Here is a 20,044-nt window from a genome sequence, read left to right as displayed (position 1 = left end):
TACGAGTCCTTTAATTTAAACACTCCAGGTTAGTGCTCTAGAATAGATGCAATAACGAGCCTCTCTCCCACTGAATCATTTTTGCTGCCTCCCTGGCCTGGGGGCCCAAAGCTATGCATATTTTATATGTATTAATTACCAGATCTGGTCTGTTTGAGTGGCATGACACTCCCCAGACCCTAAATAAAACAGCTTGGTGGAGCTCAGTGAGAAGGTGCCTCACGGTCCAAGGCCTAGATTAATTGGGTTAAGGTTTGAATCAGGGTTATGGGAAGGGTTAAATCAAAATTCTACAGTTGTCCCCGACATGACTCAAACGCACAACCTTTGGATTGCTAGACGGTCGCAGTATACGCCTAAACATCCTCTGCGACCAACCTCACTACTTTTCTTTCTGTCTAAAGTAACTAGAATATTAGTAGGTATCATATGTCTTGGAGGTGCTTAGAAATATGTACAATACCAGGCTGGAGGGAGAGACAGTCGCTGAGGCTTATCTGATATCAATTAATTATCGAGCACTGTCGTGTCTGACTATGATTAAATTATATGACATGCTATTTTATGAAATCGATTAATTGATTACGTGATTGAATGAAACCATGCAACAATTATACAATTAATAACCTGGGGCACCACGGAAGCATTCATTTATATAGAGCGGTTATCTCCCGAATCCACTCTCTTAAAGATCTGAAGATCTTTTATATCAAAAGCAGTCAATTATTAATCGTCACCTCGATCGGTCTCATTCTGATTGTCGTAAGTACTTGGTTATCTTTATTTTTATTTTTTTTCACCTTTATTTAACCAGGTAGGCTAGTTGAGAACAAGTTCTCATGTGCAACTGCGACCTGGCCATGATAAAGCATAGCAGTGTGAACAGACACATGGAGTAAACAATTAACAAGTCAATAACACAGTAGAAAAAAAGGGGAGTCTATATACAATGTGTGCAAAAGGCATGAGGAGGTAGGCGAATAATTACAATTTTGCAGATTAACACTGGAGTGATAAATGATCAGATGGTCATGTACAGGTAGAGATATTGGTGTGCAAAAGAGCAGAAAAGTAAATAAATAAAAACAGTGTGGGGATGAGGTAGGTGAAAATGGGTGGTCTATTTACCAATAGACTATGTACAGCTGCAGCGATCGGTTAGCTGCTCAGATAGCTGTTTGAAGTTGGTGAGGGAGATAAAAGTCTCCAACTTCAGCGATTTTTGCAATTCGTTCCAGTCACAGGCAGCAGAGTACTGGAACGAAAGGCGGCCAAATGAGGTGTTGGCTTTAGGGATGATCAGTGAGATACACCTGCTGGAGCGCGTGCTACGGATGGGTGTTGCCATCGTGACCAGTGAACTGAGATAAGGCGGAGCTTTACCTAGCATGGACTTGTAGATGACCTGGAGCCAGTGGGTCTGGCGACGAATATGTAGCGAATGCCAGCCGACTAGAGCATACAAGTGGTGGGTGGTATAAGGTGCTTTAGTGACAAAACGGATGGTACTGTGATAAACTGCATCCAGTTTGCTGAGTAGAGTGTTGGAAGCAATTTTGTAGATGACATCGCCGAAGTCGAGGATCGGTAGGATAGTCAGTTTTACTAGGGTAAGCTTGGCGGCGTGAGTGAAGGAGGCTTTGTTGCGGAATAGAAAGCCGACTCTTGATTTGATTTTCGATTGGAGATGTTTGATATCCTGTTAAGTCTACCCCCAACTTTTTCAAACATTCTGTTAAAAATCGCGCAACATTTCAGCGCCCTGCTACTCATGCCAGGAATATAGTATATGCATATGATTAGTATGTGTGGATAGCAAACACTCAGACGTTTCTAAAACTGGTTAAATAACGGCTGTGACTATAACATAACGTGCGTTTCATCGAAAAGCGCAGGAAAATCTGATCACTGAAAACTGGAAAATATATCAATGCGCCACTTGAATGTATTGTTGAACAGAAACCAAATTACCTGGAGCCGAGGTTGTAATACGTACAGCTTCCACACGATGTCAACAGTCTTGTCATTTGCCTAGGATTTTTTTCTTGGTCAAATGGACAAGAGACAGCTCATTTCTTCCGGTCTCCGACCGGATATTTTGGTTGAGATTTACCCGGACATTATTTCAAGACGTACAGCTATAGAATATACATCGCCTCGTGATCAATTTGATCGATTATTAACGTTTACTAATACCTAAAGTTGCATTACAAAATTATTTCGAAGTGTTTTGTGAAAGTTTATCGTCAACTTTTTTAATTTAAAAAAATGACATTGCGTTATAAAACAGTGTTTTTTTCCTTGATCACACAGTCTTCATAGATCGATATCTAGGCTATATATGGACCGATTTAATTAAAAAAAAGACCCAATAGTGATGTTTATGGGACATCTAGGAGTGCCAACAAAGACGATGGTCAAAGATAATGAATGTTTTATATTTTATTTCTGCATTTTGTGTAGCGCCGACTATGCTAATTATTTTGTTTACGTCCCCTGCGGGTCTTTAGGGGTGTTGCATGCTATCAGATAATAGCTTCTCATGCTTTCGCCGAAAATCATGTTAAAAATCTGACTTGTTGGCTGGATTCACAACGAGTGCAGCTTTAATTCAGTACCCCAAATGTGTGTTTTAATGAACGTTTGAGTTTTAACGAGTGCTATTAGCATTTAGCGTAGTGCATTTGCATTTCCAGATGTCTAGATGGGACGCATGCGTCCGGGGTCGACTCAAGAGGATATGAGTCTGGAAGGAGAGTTTGCAGTCTAGCCAGACACCTAGGTACTTCTAGATGTCCACATATTCAAGGTCGGAACCATCCAGGGTGGTGATGCTAGTCGGGCATGCGGGTGCAGGCAGCGATCGGTTGAAAAGCATGCATTTGGTTTTACTAGCGTTTAAGAGCAGTTGGAGGCCACGGAAGGAGTGTTGTATGGCATTGAAGCTCATTTGGAGGTTAGATAGCACAGTGTCCAATGACGGGCCGAAAGTATATAGAATGGTGTCGCCTGCGTAGAGGTGGATCAGGGAATCGCCCGCAGCAAGAGCAACATCATTGATATATACAGAGAAAAGAGTCGGCCCGAGAATTGAACCCTGTGGCACCCCCATAGAGACTGCCAGAGGACCGGAGAGAATGCCCTCCGATTTGACACACTGAATTCTGTCTGCAAAGTAATTGGTGAACTAGGCAAGACAGTCATCTGAAAAACCGAGGCTACTGAGTCTGCCGATAAGAATATGGTGATTGACAGAGTAGAAAGCCTTGGCAAGGTCGATGAAGACAGCTGCACAGTACTGTCTTTTATCGATGGCGGTTATGATATCGTTTAGTACCTTGAGTGTGGCTGAGGTGCACCCGTGACCGGCTCGGACACCAGATTGCACAGCGGAGAAGGTACGGTGGGATTCGAGATGGTCAGTGACCAGTTTGTTGACTTGGCTTTCGAAGACCTTAGATAGGCAGGGCAGGATGTATATAGGTCTGTAACAGTTTGGGTCCAGGGTGTCTCCCCCTTTGAAGAGGGGGATGACTGCGGCAGCTTTCCAATCCTTGGGGATCTCAGATGATATGAAAGAGAGGTTGAACAGGCTGGTAATAGGGGTTGCGACAATGGCGGCGGATAGTTTCAGAAATAGAGGGTGCAGATTGTCAAGCCCAGCTGATTTATACGGGTCCAGGTTTTGCAGCTCTTTCAGAACTTCTGCTATCTGGATTTGGGTAAAGGAGAACCTGGAGAGGCTTGGGCGAGGAGCTGCGGGGGGGGGGCGGAGCTGTTGGTCGAGATTCGAGTAGCCAGGCGGAAGGCATGGCCAGCCGTTGAGAAATGCTTGTTGAAGTTTTCGATAATCATGGATTTATCGGTGGTGACCGTGTTACCTAGCCTCAGTGCAGTGGGCAGCTGGGAGGAGGTGCTCTTGTTCTCCATGGACTTCACAGTGTCCCAGAACTTTTTGGAGTTGGAGCTACAGGATGCAAACTTCTGCCTGAAGAAGCTGGCCTTAGCTTTCCTGACTGACTGCGTGTATTGGTTCCTGACTTCCCTGAAAAGTTGCATATCGCGGGGACTATTCGATGCTATTGCAGTCCGCCACAGGATGTTTTTGTGCTGGTCGAGGGCAGTCAGGTCTGGAGTGAACCAAGGGCTGTATCTGTTCTTAGTTCTGCATTTTTTGAACGGAGCATGCTTATCTAAAATGGTGAGGAAGTTACTTTTAAAGAATGACCAGGCATCCTCAACTGACGGGATGAGGTCAATCTCCTTCCAGGATACCCGGGCCAGGTCGATTAGAAAGGCCTGCTCACAGAAGTGTTTTGGGAGCGTTTGACAGTGATGAGGGGTGGTCGTTTGACTGCGGCTCCGTAGCGGATACAGGCAATGGGGCAGTGATCGCTGAGATCCTGGTTGAAGACAGCGGAGGTGTATTTGGAGGGCCAGTTGGTCAGGATGACGTCTATGAGGGTGCCCTTGCTTACAGAGTTAGGGACCTGGTGGGTTCCTTGATGATTTGTGTGAGATTGAGGGCATCTCGCTTAGATTGTAGGACTGCCGGGGTGTTAAGCATATCCCAGTTTAGGTCACCTAACAGAACAAACTCTGAAGCTAGATGGGGGGCGATCAATTCACAAATGGTGTCCAGGGCCCTGCTGGGAGCTGAGGGGGGTCGGTAGCAGGTGGCAACAGTGAGAGACTTATTTCTGGAGAGAGTAATTTTCAAAATTAGTAGTTCGAACTGTTTGGGTATGGACCTGGAAAGTATGACATTACTTTGCAGGCTATCTCTGCAGTAGACTGCAACTCCTCCCCCTTTGGCAGTTCTATCTTGACATGGATGTTATAGTTGGGTATGGAAATCTCTGGATTTTTGGTGGCCTTCCTGAGCCAGGATTCAGACACGGCAAGGACATCAGGGTTAGCAGAGTGTGCTAAAGCAGTGAGTAAAACAAACTTAGGGAGGAGGCTTCTGATGTTGACATGCATGAAACCAAGGCTTTTTCGATCACAGAAGTCAACAAATGAGGATGCCTGGGGACATGCAGGGCCTGGGTTTACCTCCACATCACCCGCGGAACAGAGTAGGAGTAGTATGAGGGTGCGGCTAAAGGCTATCAAAACTGGTCGCCGAGAGCGTTGGGGACAGAGAATAAGAGGAGCAGGTTTCTGGGCATGGTAGAATATATTCAGGGCATAATGCGCAGACAGGGGTATGGTGGGGTGCGGGTACAGCGGAGGTAAGCCCAGGCACTGGGTGATGATGAGAGAGGTTGTATCTCTGGACATGCTGGTTGTAATGGGTGAGGTCACCGCATGTGTGGGAGGTGGGACAAAGAAGGTATCAGGGGTATGAAGAGTGGAACTAGGGGCTCCATTGTGAACTAAAACAATGATAACTAACCTGAGCAACAGTATACAAGGCATATTGACATTTGAGAGAGACATACAGCGAGGCATACAGTAATCACAGGTGTTGAATTGGGAAAGCTAGCTAAAACAGTAGGTGAGACAACAACAGCTAATCAGCTAGCACAACAACAGCAGGTAAAATGGCGTTGACTAGGCAACGGGGCCGACAGATAAAACAAACAAGCAGAATGGAGTACCGTGATTAATGGACAGTCCAGCGTGCATCAGCTATGTAGCCAAGTGATCAGTGTCAAGGGGGCAGCGGTGGATGGGGCAGGGAAGCTGGACTGGTGAGTGTTATCCAGGGTAAAAAACTAACAATGACTAAATAGCTTGTAGCTAGTTAGCTGGTTAGCTTCTGCGGGTTCTTGAGTGTGTTCTAAAAATTAAAAATAATAGCGATTCCATATCACATTGGGTGAGGCAGGTTTCCGGAAGGTATAAACAAATAAAAAATCGGAAAGAGATAGAAAGTACATATGGGTCCAGTGAGTGTTTGGGACGCGGTGATGCAGACGGTTAGCAGGCCTGTGCTAACAAGCTAACAGTTAGCAGGCCGGGGTAAACAAGGTAGCAGTTAGCGGACCAGGGCTAAACAAGCTAGCAGTTAGCAGGCCGAATTAGCAAGCAAGGAGATAGCAAGGGCTAGAGAGTTAGCCTTTGGGGGACGTCGCGATGGGGTGAGTCTGTTTATTCCTCTTCATGCGGTGACATAGATAGACCGGTCGTGGGCCCGGGTATTGTAGCCCAGGAGTATGCTACGGTGGTAAGCACAGGTGCTCTGGCCTAGCTGGGCTAGCTTCAAGCTAAGTGAGTGGAAACGCTAGCCCGGAGTAATCATCCGGGGTTGCGGTTTAGCTAGATAGCTAGTTGTGAAGATCCAGCTGAAAAATGTTCCGTTTGCGGTGGGAATCCGGGGATAAAAAATAAATAGGTCCGTTATGCTCTGGTTAGCGTTGCGTTGTTCGAACTGGCGAGAGCTTTCCTAGCTAAAGGTTAGCTGATGACCGGTTAGCTGAAGACCGCTAGCATAGCTGGTGGTTAGCTGGCTAGCTTCAGTTGAGGGGTTCCGGTTCCGAAGTAAATATAAATTTTTTAGGAAAAAGTAGCTACATTGGGTGAGGTGGGTTGCAGGAGAGTATTTGGAAGCTTAGGTTTAGCAAAATGTTTTAAAGATATGCGAAGAAAAATATGTAAAAACGAAAAAGAAACGATATATACAAGGGACACGATACGACAGGACGACTTACTGCTACGCCATCTTGGATTTCTGCACGAACCCTTGCTAATAGGTTAAATCAGCAATACACAAATTGTCTTATTTATTTACAAATACCTAAATAATCACACAGAATTACATATATATTTATATGCACAGGATAGATCACACATCAATTACTAATCATGTCATGAAAAGCCCCTAGCGGGCTAACCCGATATGACGGCTGGTTACACAAAGGAAGGGGGTTGGGTTTGAATGAAAGAGCGGGAAGACTGAGGGACAAAGGGATTGAATCTCTATCGGACCTTGAGAAGCTATGCTACAGTAAATACAGAGTCTTACGCATTCTAATAACCACCCATTCGGAAGAGGAAAATGCAAGATATATATATATTTACTCTGAGCTGCGCCTTGATAGATGGGTCAAAGATGGAAGACTGGTTTACACAGCAGAGATCGCCATTGTCCTTTGAAGAATCTTTCTGGTCGTTGTGTTGTAGAGCGGATAAGTTAAAATACCCTGTCGTTCTTCTGAGATTGTCTGTCCTTTTCTAGGCCACGTATGTTTACAGCTGCAGCTGATAACTCAACGTCTAGAAGGTATCACTTCTTCTTTAGTGAATAAACGTTCAAAGATCATACCAAGTTGCCTTAATCAGCTCGCGCTGTACTCTAGTCGAAATTCACCATTCCAGTGTGGTGATCGTCACCTCCATGTTGAAATTCACACTTTTAAAGCTTAGGGCAGCAGTCTTAACATTTATGGAACTAATTGTTCATTTTGTTCGGTTGTAGTTGAAATGAGCCCTTTTAAACGTATGGACACCAGTCCTCACATCATCGGTAACAAGGTTTGACTTGCGTCACTGGGCTTTTGTACTGGGGGGAGAAGGGCATGTTTCATAGTTCTCAACCAATGTCTGTTCACTTGGGCATGGCCACTGAGTGGGCCTACGTTTTACTATGAAACAATTATCTTATTTAGGGGGCTAAAATTACATTTAATCTTTTCACAAATAGTTTGATATTTAAACATTTAAATTGCACAACAATTCCATGTGAATCTGATAACTAGAATGTATAGACTTTCCAAGATACAATTTATGTCATCCTATCATCAGATAAAGACAGACAACAACTGATCAGACATCATATTCTTTAAGTACCAACGGACATTTTCAACTGGTTGAGAAAGGGAAATATTGTTCTTTCCTCAACCTTTTGATGGTGCCATACTTTCACTGAGGTAACACAGGGCTTTCCAAGAGTCCATTCTGTAGAGTGAAGAGAAAAGGGGGGAAGGTATTTATGGGATGGTCATAAATCTCACCCAACAGGGCAACTTTATGACAGCACTTACTCTGACCCTATTGACCACAAATCAATGACTACGATCACTATAAGGCTGTTGCATAAAAGGACTTGACACTTTCAGCTATTCCAAACTATTTCAGACGATTTCAAACCCATAGTATAATGGAAGGGACCTGACAAACTGGGCTGAGGAAGATGGACCTGATTCCCTGGTCTATTCCATCACCACTATAACTCATAGCCCCCATCACAGCTTTCATCTCGCCCCACCACTCCAACACCAGATACCTGAATTTCCCATCCTCTACCTGTGGTGAGACCTGCCAATGTTTTGGCCACACCAACCTACCGTCCACTCCTCTCCAATTATGTCCTCTGAGAAAATCCATCATTCATCATGGCCGTCAGCGTCAGGCTCCTGCATGACCTTCCTCTGGCCAGCAGTGGTAGAGCACAACATTTACACTACAGCATCTGCTCTGGTATGGTCTGCTCTGCTCTCCACACACCCTTTCATCAGAGGGATTGACTGATGCAGTGGGCAGCCGTGTCTCCAGGACCACCACCACCACCACCACCAGAGAAAAATCTGCAGGCTGAGGTACTAAGGCACTAAGCCACAGCACGCAGCAGTGAAAATATGCCTAGATACTACAGCAATACAGTCTGGACCAAAGGTATTTATTTACCTGATACAGCTACATTGATGAAGAACTCCATGATTTATAGTCTGCTGAATTTGTTCATATATTACAAGATAATGCATAATGCATTATATCATTGACAGCTTCTTGACAAGGACATTCACCTATAAATGTGTGCATTAGTGCAGATTTAATCATTGAATATTCCTCATGTCCAAACGAATCACATCACCTGGGTTCGTAGATCAGCATAAATGAATTCCCATGAGCCAAAACCACAGAGAGTGATTCAGTCATCTGAGTGAGTGACAGCAGGTTTACAGAGGTTGAGGATGGACCACCAGTGTCTAGACCACTGAATCTCTCTTTGCCTCACTCTAACACTCCAATTCCCCCGAGTTCCATAATGTAAGGGGTAGATGTGGGTTTTTGAGACACAGATATTCTTTAGGAGACCCTATGTACCTGTGATGAGCTGGGACCCAAGAATCAAAACAATTTGCTAAATATTATTAGGTTGTTCTATATATTATTTTATCTAAAAGTAGTAGATCATAGGCCCTTGATAATTACTTTGATTTTGCCTTGCTCAAGGGTACATCGACAGATTTTCTTTTCACCTTGTTGGATGGGGGATTAGAACTAGCAACCTTCCAGTAACAAACGCTCTAACCGCTAGGCTACCTGCCACCCCTGTCTGATTGGTGACGCCATTCACCTGCACACAGAGTAGGGCAATAGAACAACACAGGGAGGAGTGGGGCTGAATAGAAAAGAGGAAAGAAAAAGACAGCAAGAGAGAGACTTGTGAAAATAGTTGAGAGGTCAAGATTGAGCTGACAGGGTGCAGTTGGGGCTTGGACCCCGCTCCTACCTTTGATAACGAGCGAGCGCGATATGGAGGATGGGAGTGTGACAGCAAGGGCTCTAGTGTGTCAGAGATACGAGATATCCTTCCATCCTGTTTGCTGTGAATCACAAAGAAAAAGTTTGAGTTATTGACATATATTATGACATTATGGGTTACTGTTAGGGTTAGGGTCGATTACATTGGAAAAACCATGTTTGGTTGGTTTTGAGTTGAACATCTCCGGTAGAGATCAGAGAAACGGTAGTGTAAATTCTGGCAATCACGGAGGTGCGAGATTGGACCTCACAACATTAAAGAGAGGAGCACACTGTAGATGATGTGACTGAGCTGACTGTCTTTCCAGTCTGTCCCCAGTAAATACTTGGGATTAACCCATAATTGTCTTTCTGTCATGCTCGACTGGCCTAGAGTGTTGTCTCCTGAGCCTGTGAAGTGGTGAGGACAGGCTATAACTAGGGCTGTCAGGCAACTGGAATGTCTGAACCATTGAAATAGAATTTGAAATTACTGGGTTGTTCTTTGGTTTGAACAACACAGAGTGAAAAGGGACATGATCCCTCCCTCCCTCTGTCTGATCATGTTTTCTCTGGTGACAAGATCTTATTAGCAGCCTGGGCAGAGCTGTATGATTGAGTCAAAACATGTTACTTCACACAACATCTCACAAAGCAGTCAACTGCTGGATCGACTGGCAGTCAGGCTTTTAACGGCCCATATTAAATAAATGGAAGAGCCTTCTACACACAGAACCTTGAACAGAGGGCACCACGCTGAGGCTTGAAGCAGGAGGCATTCTATTAAGGAGTAAGGCTTGGCACAACAACCTGGCTGGCAGGGAAGGTGAGCTGCTGAGAATATGTAAATCTCTCTCTCTCACATACGCACACACAGGTATGCACGCACACATACACATGCATACTTTCAATCACATGGCACAGGGGGTGGTTTGTAGCTCTACTCAGCTGACGGCTTCCCTCCCCATTAACCCTTCAGAAACCGTCAGTGCACACCACTGAACATCACTGACAACACACTGTTGACCTGGAGCAGACACTCCTTTAACAGCATTATTTCATATCTTCTATATGAAAACATTGCACAATCATGTCGGAGAGCTCAATTCAAATGCTTTTCTTAACCAAAGCATGGCACATCATAATATTGACCCACTACAAAGCAGGGCCCTGCAGTGCTTATTCCATCCTACAACAGTACGACACATTGGCATCTGGTAGTAGGCTGGTTTAGATGGCGGCTGGGTAAAGCAGGCACTACACAGGGAGGGATCAGAAGGTTCAGCCTGACAACTGGTCACCTCACCCCAGGAACACACACAGCCTGCTTAATGGATCGGATTACGGAGGCAGAATGTGTGTGTGTGTGTGTGTCTGTGTGTGTGTGTGTGTGTGTGTGTGTGTGTGTGTGTGTGTGTGTGTGTGTGTGTGTGTGTGTGTGTGTGTGTGTGTGTGTGTGTGTGTGTGTGTGTGTGTGTGTGTGTGTGTGTGTGTGTGTTTGGGTGTCCCACACCGTGGAAACTTCTAGTCAAGGAGAACATTTTAAACCTGAAAAGCCTTCCTCCACACAGTACTGCTGGGTCATGGGCTCTGATAAGATGATGCAAATGAGCTCTCTCTACTCCTCTGATGGGTGTGTATACCTGGAAATACAAATGAGCTGGACTGGTTTGCATATATTGCAACAAAATGGAATGACAAATGCATTTCTCTAGTCCCTGAGCGGCAAAGAAAGAGTGAGAGAGTGAGAGAGTAAGAGAGCATGTTTGCACCAAGACAATAGCTCAATATCCTCAGTAAGGTGTTCCCTGTTTGGTATAATCCATACCAGTCCAAATGTATCAACACATCCCCTGCAGAAGATTGAAAGGGTTGCAATGTGGAGGGCAAACATTCACTAATTATTGGTGCAATCAACAGATCGATACTATGGTTCAAGATGCAGTAAAAATCCAATTTGATCTAGTGTTTAACTTCAGCAGCAAACCAAGTCTGTTGAGGAGGGCTTATATTATACAGTATCATATCAACATGTACTTAATGAGGTATAGTATCAATGCAGGGGTCTGGGACATAGTCCCTAATAAAGCTTCATGAAGACATTGAGTATTTAATGCGTCACTGACTGTTATCTCATCAGGACTGCACAACAAAATCTCCAAAGAAAACACCATATCTGGCCATAACTGCAGCAACAGAGATATGGCATGGCTGGCCCTTTTAATTAGGGCAAGTGGGGCCGTAAATTATGGCTTGTGGGGCTGTCTGTGGTGCAGTCTGCAGATTATGGAGTGTGTTGCCATTTTAATTATGGCATATTTTTCAGTATGTTAACTGACATATGTCAGCTGTCAGTGAATCCAAAACTAACCTTGACAGTTAAGTTTTGGTATAATTTCTGAGTGGTTAAGCTGAATGTTTGGGATAGGGTTAACCTTGACGATTAAGTTTAGGTATCCATTGGTTAAGGTTTGGGTTAAGGGTTAAAACAGAAAATAAAGATGACAAAACACGTACCTAGTGCTGGGATTGAACTTGCGATCCTCTGAGCCGTAGCTCACGGTTTGAGCCCGTCCTCAACCCCACCCAGAACACCCTAGCTCGTCGTGAACCTACTGGATGGCCATAGGCGCTTGCGTTGCCTGTAATGACGGTAGGAAATTGCAATGGAAATAAAATGACACCCCATGCCGTTATTTCAATATGCCTAAATACGTCATAATCCACCAGAGTTTGGCCTGGGATTGCAAACATAGCCAAGAGACATAAAACCATGAATCCAAGCACTATCAGATTCCTGGATCAACATCAAGTATACAAACACCCCTCTATTACACCAACATACTCAGTAATCACCTGTATTCTTATAGCTAACATCTAGCATAATGGTCCCGTCTTTCTATTCCACTGCCCAAACCCACCTGTCCTCTACCCACACACACTGATAGTTACCGGAGCTTAACCGGCCAGTCCAGCCAGACAGAACACAGACAGACAGCAGGCTATCTAATCAACCACAGCAGCTAATGCACAATAAAAGCAGAGTTACTTACTCTAGGCACCAGTGTGAGCAGAGCGAGTGGAGTGCAGAGGCAGGTCCAGCATGGGATGCAGAGATCAGTGGACGATCAGCACTGCTCTATGCAGCAGAACCTAGCCAGGAAAGTGCTGGATACAACTATGTTCTCTCCCTCTCGCTGTCTCCGTCTCTCACAGGATCTTAGTTTCTACCTCTCCTCTCATTTTACTTAATTGCTTCAGAGTGGTCTTTTGCTATCGCTCACCTCCAAATGTCTTCCCCTCTTTCTCTCTTTCCTTCTCTCCCTCTACTTCTCTGTCTGATTCAGTGTTAGAGCTCTAACACCTGCTGTTAGATCGCAGCCTCTCCTGTCAGATGATGCTATGGAAAGCTCCCCTCTCTCCCCCTCCCTTCCTCATTACTCTCTCTCCCTCTCCCTCTCCCTCTCTCTCCTTCTCTCACATGTACACACACACACACACCGCATGGACATGAGTGAGCAGAGTGCAGTGGGCGTATGGACATGAGTGAGATTCATGATGCGAAGTGCTAAGAAGGACATTATCTACCATACAAGATATCAAATCACTCATTCCCCATTATCTACCTCATCCCTCTGACAATAATTATCCCATCCAGCACATGCTCCATTTGACTCTGTAGCGGACAGCTGAAAAGCGCAAAAAAATATCTAATCTCTAACATAGATTATGGATTCACATATGGAGATTAAAATAGCATAATAGGCCAGAAGACCCTGTCAGCTATTAACCATTGATTCTGCTGAGATTCTGTCTTTCATAGAGGACAATTAAAATAAAACACAGTCAAATGCATCTGTAAATAACATAATCTTCAAACGATGTCTACCAGAACCAGAAGTCTATCTCATTCCCCATTGAGCCAGACTTCAGTCTCTTTCCACCTCCCCTATGAGTATTTACCAGATATGCTGCACCTTATGGAGGATTGTGTCAGAGAAGCTCCCTCTCCTGGTTCCAAGGCCCATGCTACCTGCTCCTGTCCTCCTGCTCTGAGGCATGTTCTCTGGCTGCTGCCTGCTTGCAGCTCTACACTGGAAGAGGGTTCCACCTGGACCTACCTGGACCGCGCAGGCTCAGCTAGACAAAGGACCAGGGTGGATGCCCATTGGTGAGGAAACTAAAGGCCATTGCTTCCTCCCGGTCCACACCCAGCTCAGAGTTTAGTGGTCCACACCCAGCTCAGAGTTTAGTCTTACAGGCCTGCCCAGAGCTCCCTAAAGCACATTGTTTGGGTGTGGTTCCACACCAGTCTCAATAGACACACAAAACCATTTTGTCTTAGTTTTTCACAGCCAGTAGTTTCCCCCTGTCTATCTCCCAGGTGAACTACTTTGGAACTCACACAGGGAAGATCATTTTACCTCTGATAACCTTTCCCCTCATGAGAGGGCAACCAGACCGAGATCCAGGCAGCCTGGAAGGGTCTGATGAGGTGCGTGGCATGTGAGGCTAGAAATATATCTCAATCTGGGCCTCTCCAATTGGCAAAGCTGACAATAGGATGAGCAGGGTATCATTGTTCCCAAACAGAGTGAGAATGAGGGAGTCAAACCAGGTCATAGGGAGTCAGTATCCTAAATCACTCTCATTGTCAGCCCAGACAAAGATCAATGTATTTGAGAAATACTTGGAAAAAGAATGCTCTTTGGCCTGTGCTAATTAAAGGGATCCTCCATAATCTCTCTCACACTTCCTCCCCATTCATTCATTCATTCACTCCCTCTCTCTCTCTCTCTCTCCCTCCCCATTCACTCCCTCTCTCACTGTCTTTTCAGCCCCTGCAGTCATCTGTGGAGCCAGCTAGGCTAAATTTCACATTTACACACTGTCATACTGCAGATACTTCACTCCGTGCTGAGAGACTAGCAATCCCTATGTGGGAGGAGGCACAGATACTATATTGAGTGTGTGTGTGACAGAGAGAGGTAAGGAGAGGGGCAATGGCCTCCTCACTGAGTGTGACTGAAGGAGTAACTTTATCACTTTTTTATTAGTAAGTAACTCCTGTCTGGTCTGTCCTGGGGCTGTGGGATTCATCGTTCCCTCTGAGTCTGCTGAGACTAGGAGGACTACACATGGCTGGACACACATCAAATGAGAACCCTGTCAACCCTGCTTTCCACCTCTGCTTCTCATAATTCAATTGTGTTTGGAACTCTAACTCCATTGATTTTGTTAGTCCTGTGCTGGAAACAGTGTGGTGTGAGACAACACGGCAGCCCGGCAGACAGACAGGCAAGGCCATGGCCCCTGTCCCCAGTCCCCTGAAGCCCAACCTGATGATGGAATACAGGCAGGCAGCAGCCTCGTAGTTCATTCCCAGTGTCAGCACCAGTCACCCTGACCACTGGGGATGGAGGTTAGCTCCTCTGCTCCCTAATGAGCTCCGGCCCAACCCAGGTCATCCTTTGTCCCTGTGCTTCAGTGTACTGTACTGCTCTGGTCATGGTCCGATGGGAGCCCAGCACAGCTGTGGCTTTTGCTCTGCTGACAAGGTGACTAATTAGGTGATTACAGTCATTAAGAGGATGGCCAGTGATCTCAGCATGTGCTCCAGGTGGACATCAGTGGCTGACTGAAGTGCATTCAACTCCAAAAGCAACAAAAAGCAAAGCGAGCCATACTCAAGGCTAGCCATGACAATACCACCAGTTGAAAGCAGCAGAGTTAAATATAGAAATTGTGTTCAAAACAAATGTTAGAGATGTATCTGAACCACTCAGGTATTGTTATGCTGATGCATCTAGCCACACAATCCCCAAAGCACTGTGATCACATACACGTTTAGCAGATGTTATTGTGGGTGTAACGAAATGCTTGTGTTTCTAGTGCAGTAATATCTAACAATTTCACAACAATACACACAGATCTAAGTAAAGGAATGGGATTAAGACTATAGAAATATATGGACGAGCAATGTCAGAGTGGCTTAGACTAAGATACAGTAGAATAGAATACAGTATATACATATGAGATGAGTAATGCAAAATATGTACACATTATTAAAGTGACTAGTGTTTAATTTATTAAAGTGGCAAGTGATTTCAAGTCTGCCTGTTCACCCCGCTATCATCCAGAAGGCGAGGTCAGTACAGGTGCATCAAAGCTGGAACCAAGAGACTGAAAACAGCTTCTACCTCAATGCCATCAGACTGTTAAACACCCATCACTAACATTGAGTGGCTGCTGCCAACATACTGACTCAAATCTCTAGCCACTTTACTAATTAAAAATTGGATGTAATAAATGTATCACTAGCCAGTCACTTTAAACAACGCCACTTTAAATAATGTTTACATACCCTACATTACTCATCTAATATGTATATACTATACTCTATGCGATCTATTGCATCTTGCCTATGCCGCACGGCCATCGCTCATCCATATATTTATATGTACATATTATTATTCATTCCTTTACACTTGTGTGTATAAGGTAGTTGTTGTGAAATTGTTACATGACTTGTTAGATATTACTGCACGGTCGGAACTAGAAGCACAAGCATTTCGCTACACTCCATTAACATCTGCTAGCCATGTGTATCTGACTAATAAAATGGTATTTTATTTAATTTGACCATGACAGTTTACAATCTAGTGTTACTCCAAGCAGTTTAGTAATCTCAACTTGCTCAATTTCCACATTATTTATTACAAGATTTAGTTTAGGGTTCAGTGAGTGTTTTGTTCCAAATACAACACTTTAAGTTTTAGAAGTATTTCGGGCTAATGTATTCCTTGCCACCCACTCTGAAACTAACTGCAGCTCTTTGTTGAGTGTTGCAGTCATTTCAGTCGCTGTAATAGCTGGCGTGTATAGTGTTGAGTCATACGCATACATAAAAACTCTGGCTTTACTCAAAGTAAAGCAAGCATGTCGATAGTAAAAATTTAAAAAATCAAGGGGCCTAAACAGCTACCCTGGGGAATTCCTGATTCTAACTGGATTATATTTGATAAGCTTCCATTAAAGAACACCCTCTGTGTTCTGTTAGACAAGTAACTCTTTATCCACATTATAGCAAGAGCTGTAAAGCCATAACATATAAGTTTTTCCAGCAGCAGACAATGATCAATAATGTCAAAAGCTGCACTGAATTCTAACAAGACAGCCCCCACAATCATTTGATCATCAATTTCTCTCAGCCAATCATCAGTCATTTGTGTAAGTGCTGTGCTTGTTGAGTGTCCTTCCCTGTAAGAATACTGAAATTCTGTTGTCAATTTGTTTACTGTAAAATAGCATTGTATCTGATCAAACACATTTTTTTCCCAGAGGTTTAGGTTAGCTTTACTATTCTTAGGTAGCAGAATTACTTTAGCTTCCCTCCAGGCCTGAGGGCACACGCTCTCTATGTCACGACTCCTACCGAAGGTGGCTCCCCTTCCCGTTCGGGTGGCGCTCGGCGGTCGTCGTCACCGACCTACTAGCTGCCACTGATTCTTTCCTCCCCCTCCTTGTCTGTTTATTGGTTACACCTGTTGTTAATTTGGTTATTAGTTGGGCTTTATTAGCCAACCGGCCCGCCTGCTCTTTGTGCGGGATTGTTCTATGTGTACTTGTCGTGCCCGCATGTATGTCACGGCTGTTTCGTGTACGTGAGCTGTTTTTTGGATACAGTTTAGTTTCCCTGTGGTTTTGGGTATTTGTGTTGAGTGGCATCTGCTTTTTCACTTGGTCGGTGTATTAAAGACGTGCCTACTCTGAACTCTCCGTCTCCTGCGTCTGACTCCTTCCTCCACTACACCCCCGGACATTACACTCTAGTAGGCTTAAATTGAAGATGTGGCAAATAGGAGTGGCAATATTGTCTGCTATTATCCTCAGTAAGTTTCCATCTAGATTGTCAGACCCTGGTGGCTTGTCATTGTTGATAGACAACAATAATTTTTTCACCTCTTCCACACTGACTTCACGGAATTCAAATGTACAATTCTTGTCTTTCATAATTTGGTCCGATATACTTGGATGTGTAGTGACAGCGTTTGTTACTGGCATGTCATCCCTAAGTTTGCTTATCTTGCCAATGAAAAAGTCACTAAAGTAGTTTGCAATATCAGTGGGCTTTGTGATGAATGAGCCCTCTGATTCAATAAATGAAGGAGCCGAGTTGGCTTTTTAAAAAAAAAATTAAATTAAGGTGCCCCAAAGTTTTTTACTATCATTCTTATATAATACATTTTTGTTTCATAGTGTGTATTATTTAGTTTAGTCACATGGTTTCTTAAATTGTAGTAGGTTTGCCAATCAGTTGGGCTGCCAGACTTAATTGCCATACTTTTGCCTCATCCCTCTCAATCATATTTTTTTTTATTCCTCATCAATTCAAGGGGTTTTAACAGTTTTTACATTCATTTTCTTAATGGCTGCATGCTTATTAGTAACAGGAATAAGTTTCATAAATGTGTCAAGTGCAGCGTCTGGTTGCTCTGCATTACACACCACAGACCAGCAAATATTAATTACATCATCAACATATGAATCACTACACAACTTATTGTATGACCTCTTATACACTATATTAGGCCCAGCCTTTGGAACTTTGGTTTTCCTAGATATTGCTATTATATTGTGATCACTGCATCCTATGGATTTGGATACTGCTTTAAAGCAAATATCTGCAGCATGAGTAAAAATGTGATCAATACATGTTGATGGTTTAATTCCTGGGCTGTTTGTAACTACCCTGGTAGGTTGACTGACAACCTGATCCAGGTTGCAGGCACTGGTTACAGTTTGAAGTTTTTGCCTGAGTGGGCAGCTTGATGAAAGCCAGTCAATATTTAAATCACCCAGAAAATATACTTCCCTGTTGATATCACATACATTAGCATGTCACGCCCTGACCATGTCACGCCCTAACCATAGAGAGCCCTCTGGGTTCTAGGGGGTGTTCTAGTCTTTAATTTCTATGTTGGTGTGAGTATAGTTCCCAATTGGAGGCAGCTGATGATCGTTGCCTCGAATTGGGGATCATACTTGGTGTAGCCCTTTCCCACCTGCGTGGTGGGATATTGTTTTGTTTTGGATTAGTGCTATGTGCGCTACGAACTGCACGTTTATTTATTCTTTGTTGTTTTTTTGAAGGGTCACTTTAATAAATATGACGAACTCTACTCACGCTGCGCCTTGGTCCGCTCATTATGTATACGACGAACGTGACAGAATATCCCACCACTACAGGACCAAGCAGCGTGCCATGGAGGAAAAGGAGAGCTGGACATGTGAGGAAATAATGAGTGGATGCGAGACCCTTATAGGAGTATAGGAGAACAGCGTTGACGCCGGGGTCCGCGGCCACAGAAACCCCAAGATCTTTTTTGGGGGGGGCACAAGGGGCGGTCGGTTGAGCCGAGGAGAGAGCCAGAGACCGTCGGGGAGTCGATGGAGCTGTTGGAGGAGGGAGATCGGAGATGTTGGTTAGGTAGGTGTATTCTGCAACACATTCGGCCTGAAGAGCACCTCCTCAGCCCAGTACGTCCTGTGCCGGCTCCCTGCACTCGCCCTGAAGAGCGTGTCATCAGTCCGGTGAAACCTGTGCCGGCTCCACGCACCAGGACTCCGGTGCGCCTTCCCAGCCAGGTACGTCCTGGGCTGGCTCCCCGCACTTGCCCTGAAGAGTGTGTCACCAGCCCTGACTCCTCTGCGCCGGTGCCCAGTCCAGACACGGCGTCCAGTCCCGCTCCATGGCCGGAGCCTTCCTCTGCGCTGGTGCCCAGTCCAGGCACAGCGTCCTGCTCCAGGGCCTGAGCCTTCCTCTGTGCTAGTGCTCAGTCCAGGCTCAGCATCCAGTCCCACTCCAGGGTCTGAGCCTTCCTCTCTCCTTCCTCTTCAGCCCAGCCTCATGGCTGGATCCGCGGTCTGAGCGGGTGCTACGTCCCGCACCAGCGCTGTCACTGACGCTAGTTTCCCACCCTAGTTTCCCACCCCACCCTTCCCCATCCAGGTTCAGGTTTTGCCGTTGGGGTCAGGGTGTGACTAGGGAGTGTTCTAGTCTTTAATTTCTATGTTGGTGTGACTATGGTTCCCAATTGGAGGCAGCTGATGATCGTTGCCTGTAATTGGGGATCATACTTGGTGTGGCCCTCTCCCACGTGTGTGGTGGGATATTGTTTTGTTTTGGATTAGTGCTATGTGCGCTACGGACTGCACGTTCGTTTATTCTTTGTTGTTTTTTTGAAGGTTCACTTTAATACATATGTGGAACTCTACTCACGCTGTGCCTTGGTCCGCTTATTATGTATACGACAAATGTGACATAGCAAGCATTTCACACATGCTATCCAGATACTGACTGTTAGCACTTGGTGGTCTATAGCAGCTTCCCACAAGAATGGGCTTTAGGTGAGGCAGATGAACCTGTAGCCATATTACTTCAACAGTATTTAACATTAGATCGTCTCTAAGCTTTACAGGAATGTGGTTCTGAATATAGACAGCAACACCGCCTCCGTTGGCATTTCTGTCTTTTCGGTAGATGTTTTAACCATGTATTGCTACCACTGTA

At 44.8% G+C, this 20,044-nt stretch overlaps 1 protein-coding gene across 8 annotated transcripts in view; it reads right to left on the bottom strand.

Annotated features, from left to right (window-relative positions):
* LOC118388456 (rap1 GTPase-activating protein 1-like) overlaps window positions 1–20,044 on the bottom strand; it is a 171,633-nt gene that overhangs the window by 70,608 nt on the left and 80,981 nt on the right. For 6 of the 8 annotated variants that reach the window (XM_052526766.1, XM_052526768.1, XM_052526762.1 and 3 more), the window contains exon 3: window positions 9,461–9,554. Coding sequence is in view for 5 of the 8 variants with exons in the window: in XM_052526768.1 (XP_052382728.1) it covers window positions 9,461–9,554 (94 nt within the window). In the remaining 3 variants the exon portion in view is untranslated. Of the gene's footprint in view, window positions 1–9,460; window positions 9,555–11,988; window positions 12,114–12,524; window positions 12,846–20,044 lie in introns of those variants that run through there. The other 2 variants (XM_052526767.1, XM_052526765.1) reach the window with 2 other exon arrangements.

Source organism: Oncorhynchus keta, chromosome 10, assembly GCF_023373465.1.
Source record: "Oncorhynchus keta strain PuntledgeMale-10-30-2019 chromosome 10, Oket_V2, whole genome shotgun sequence".
In the NCBI taxonomy this organism is placed as follows: Eukaryota; Metazoa; Chordata; class Actinopteri; order Salmoniformes; family Salmonidae; genus Oncorhynchus; species Oncorhynchus keta.
Note: the sequence above shows the minus strand (reverse complement) of the source record. Positions and strands in the feature narration are given on the sequence as shown.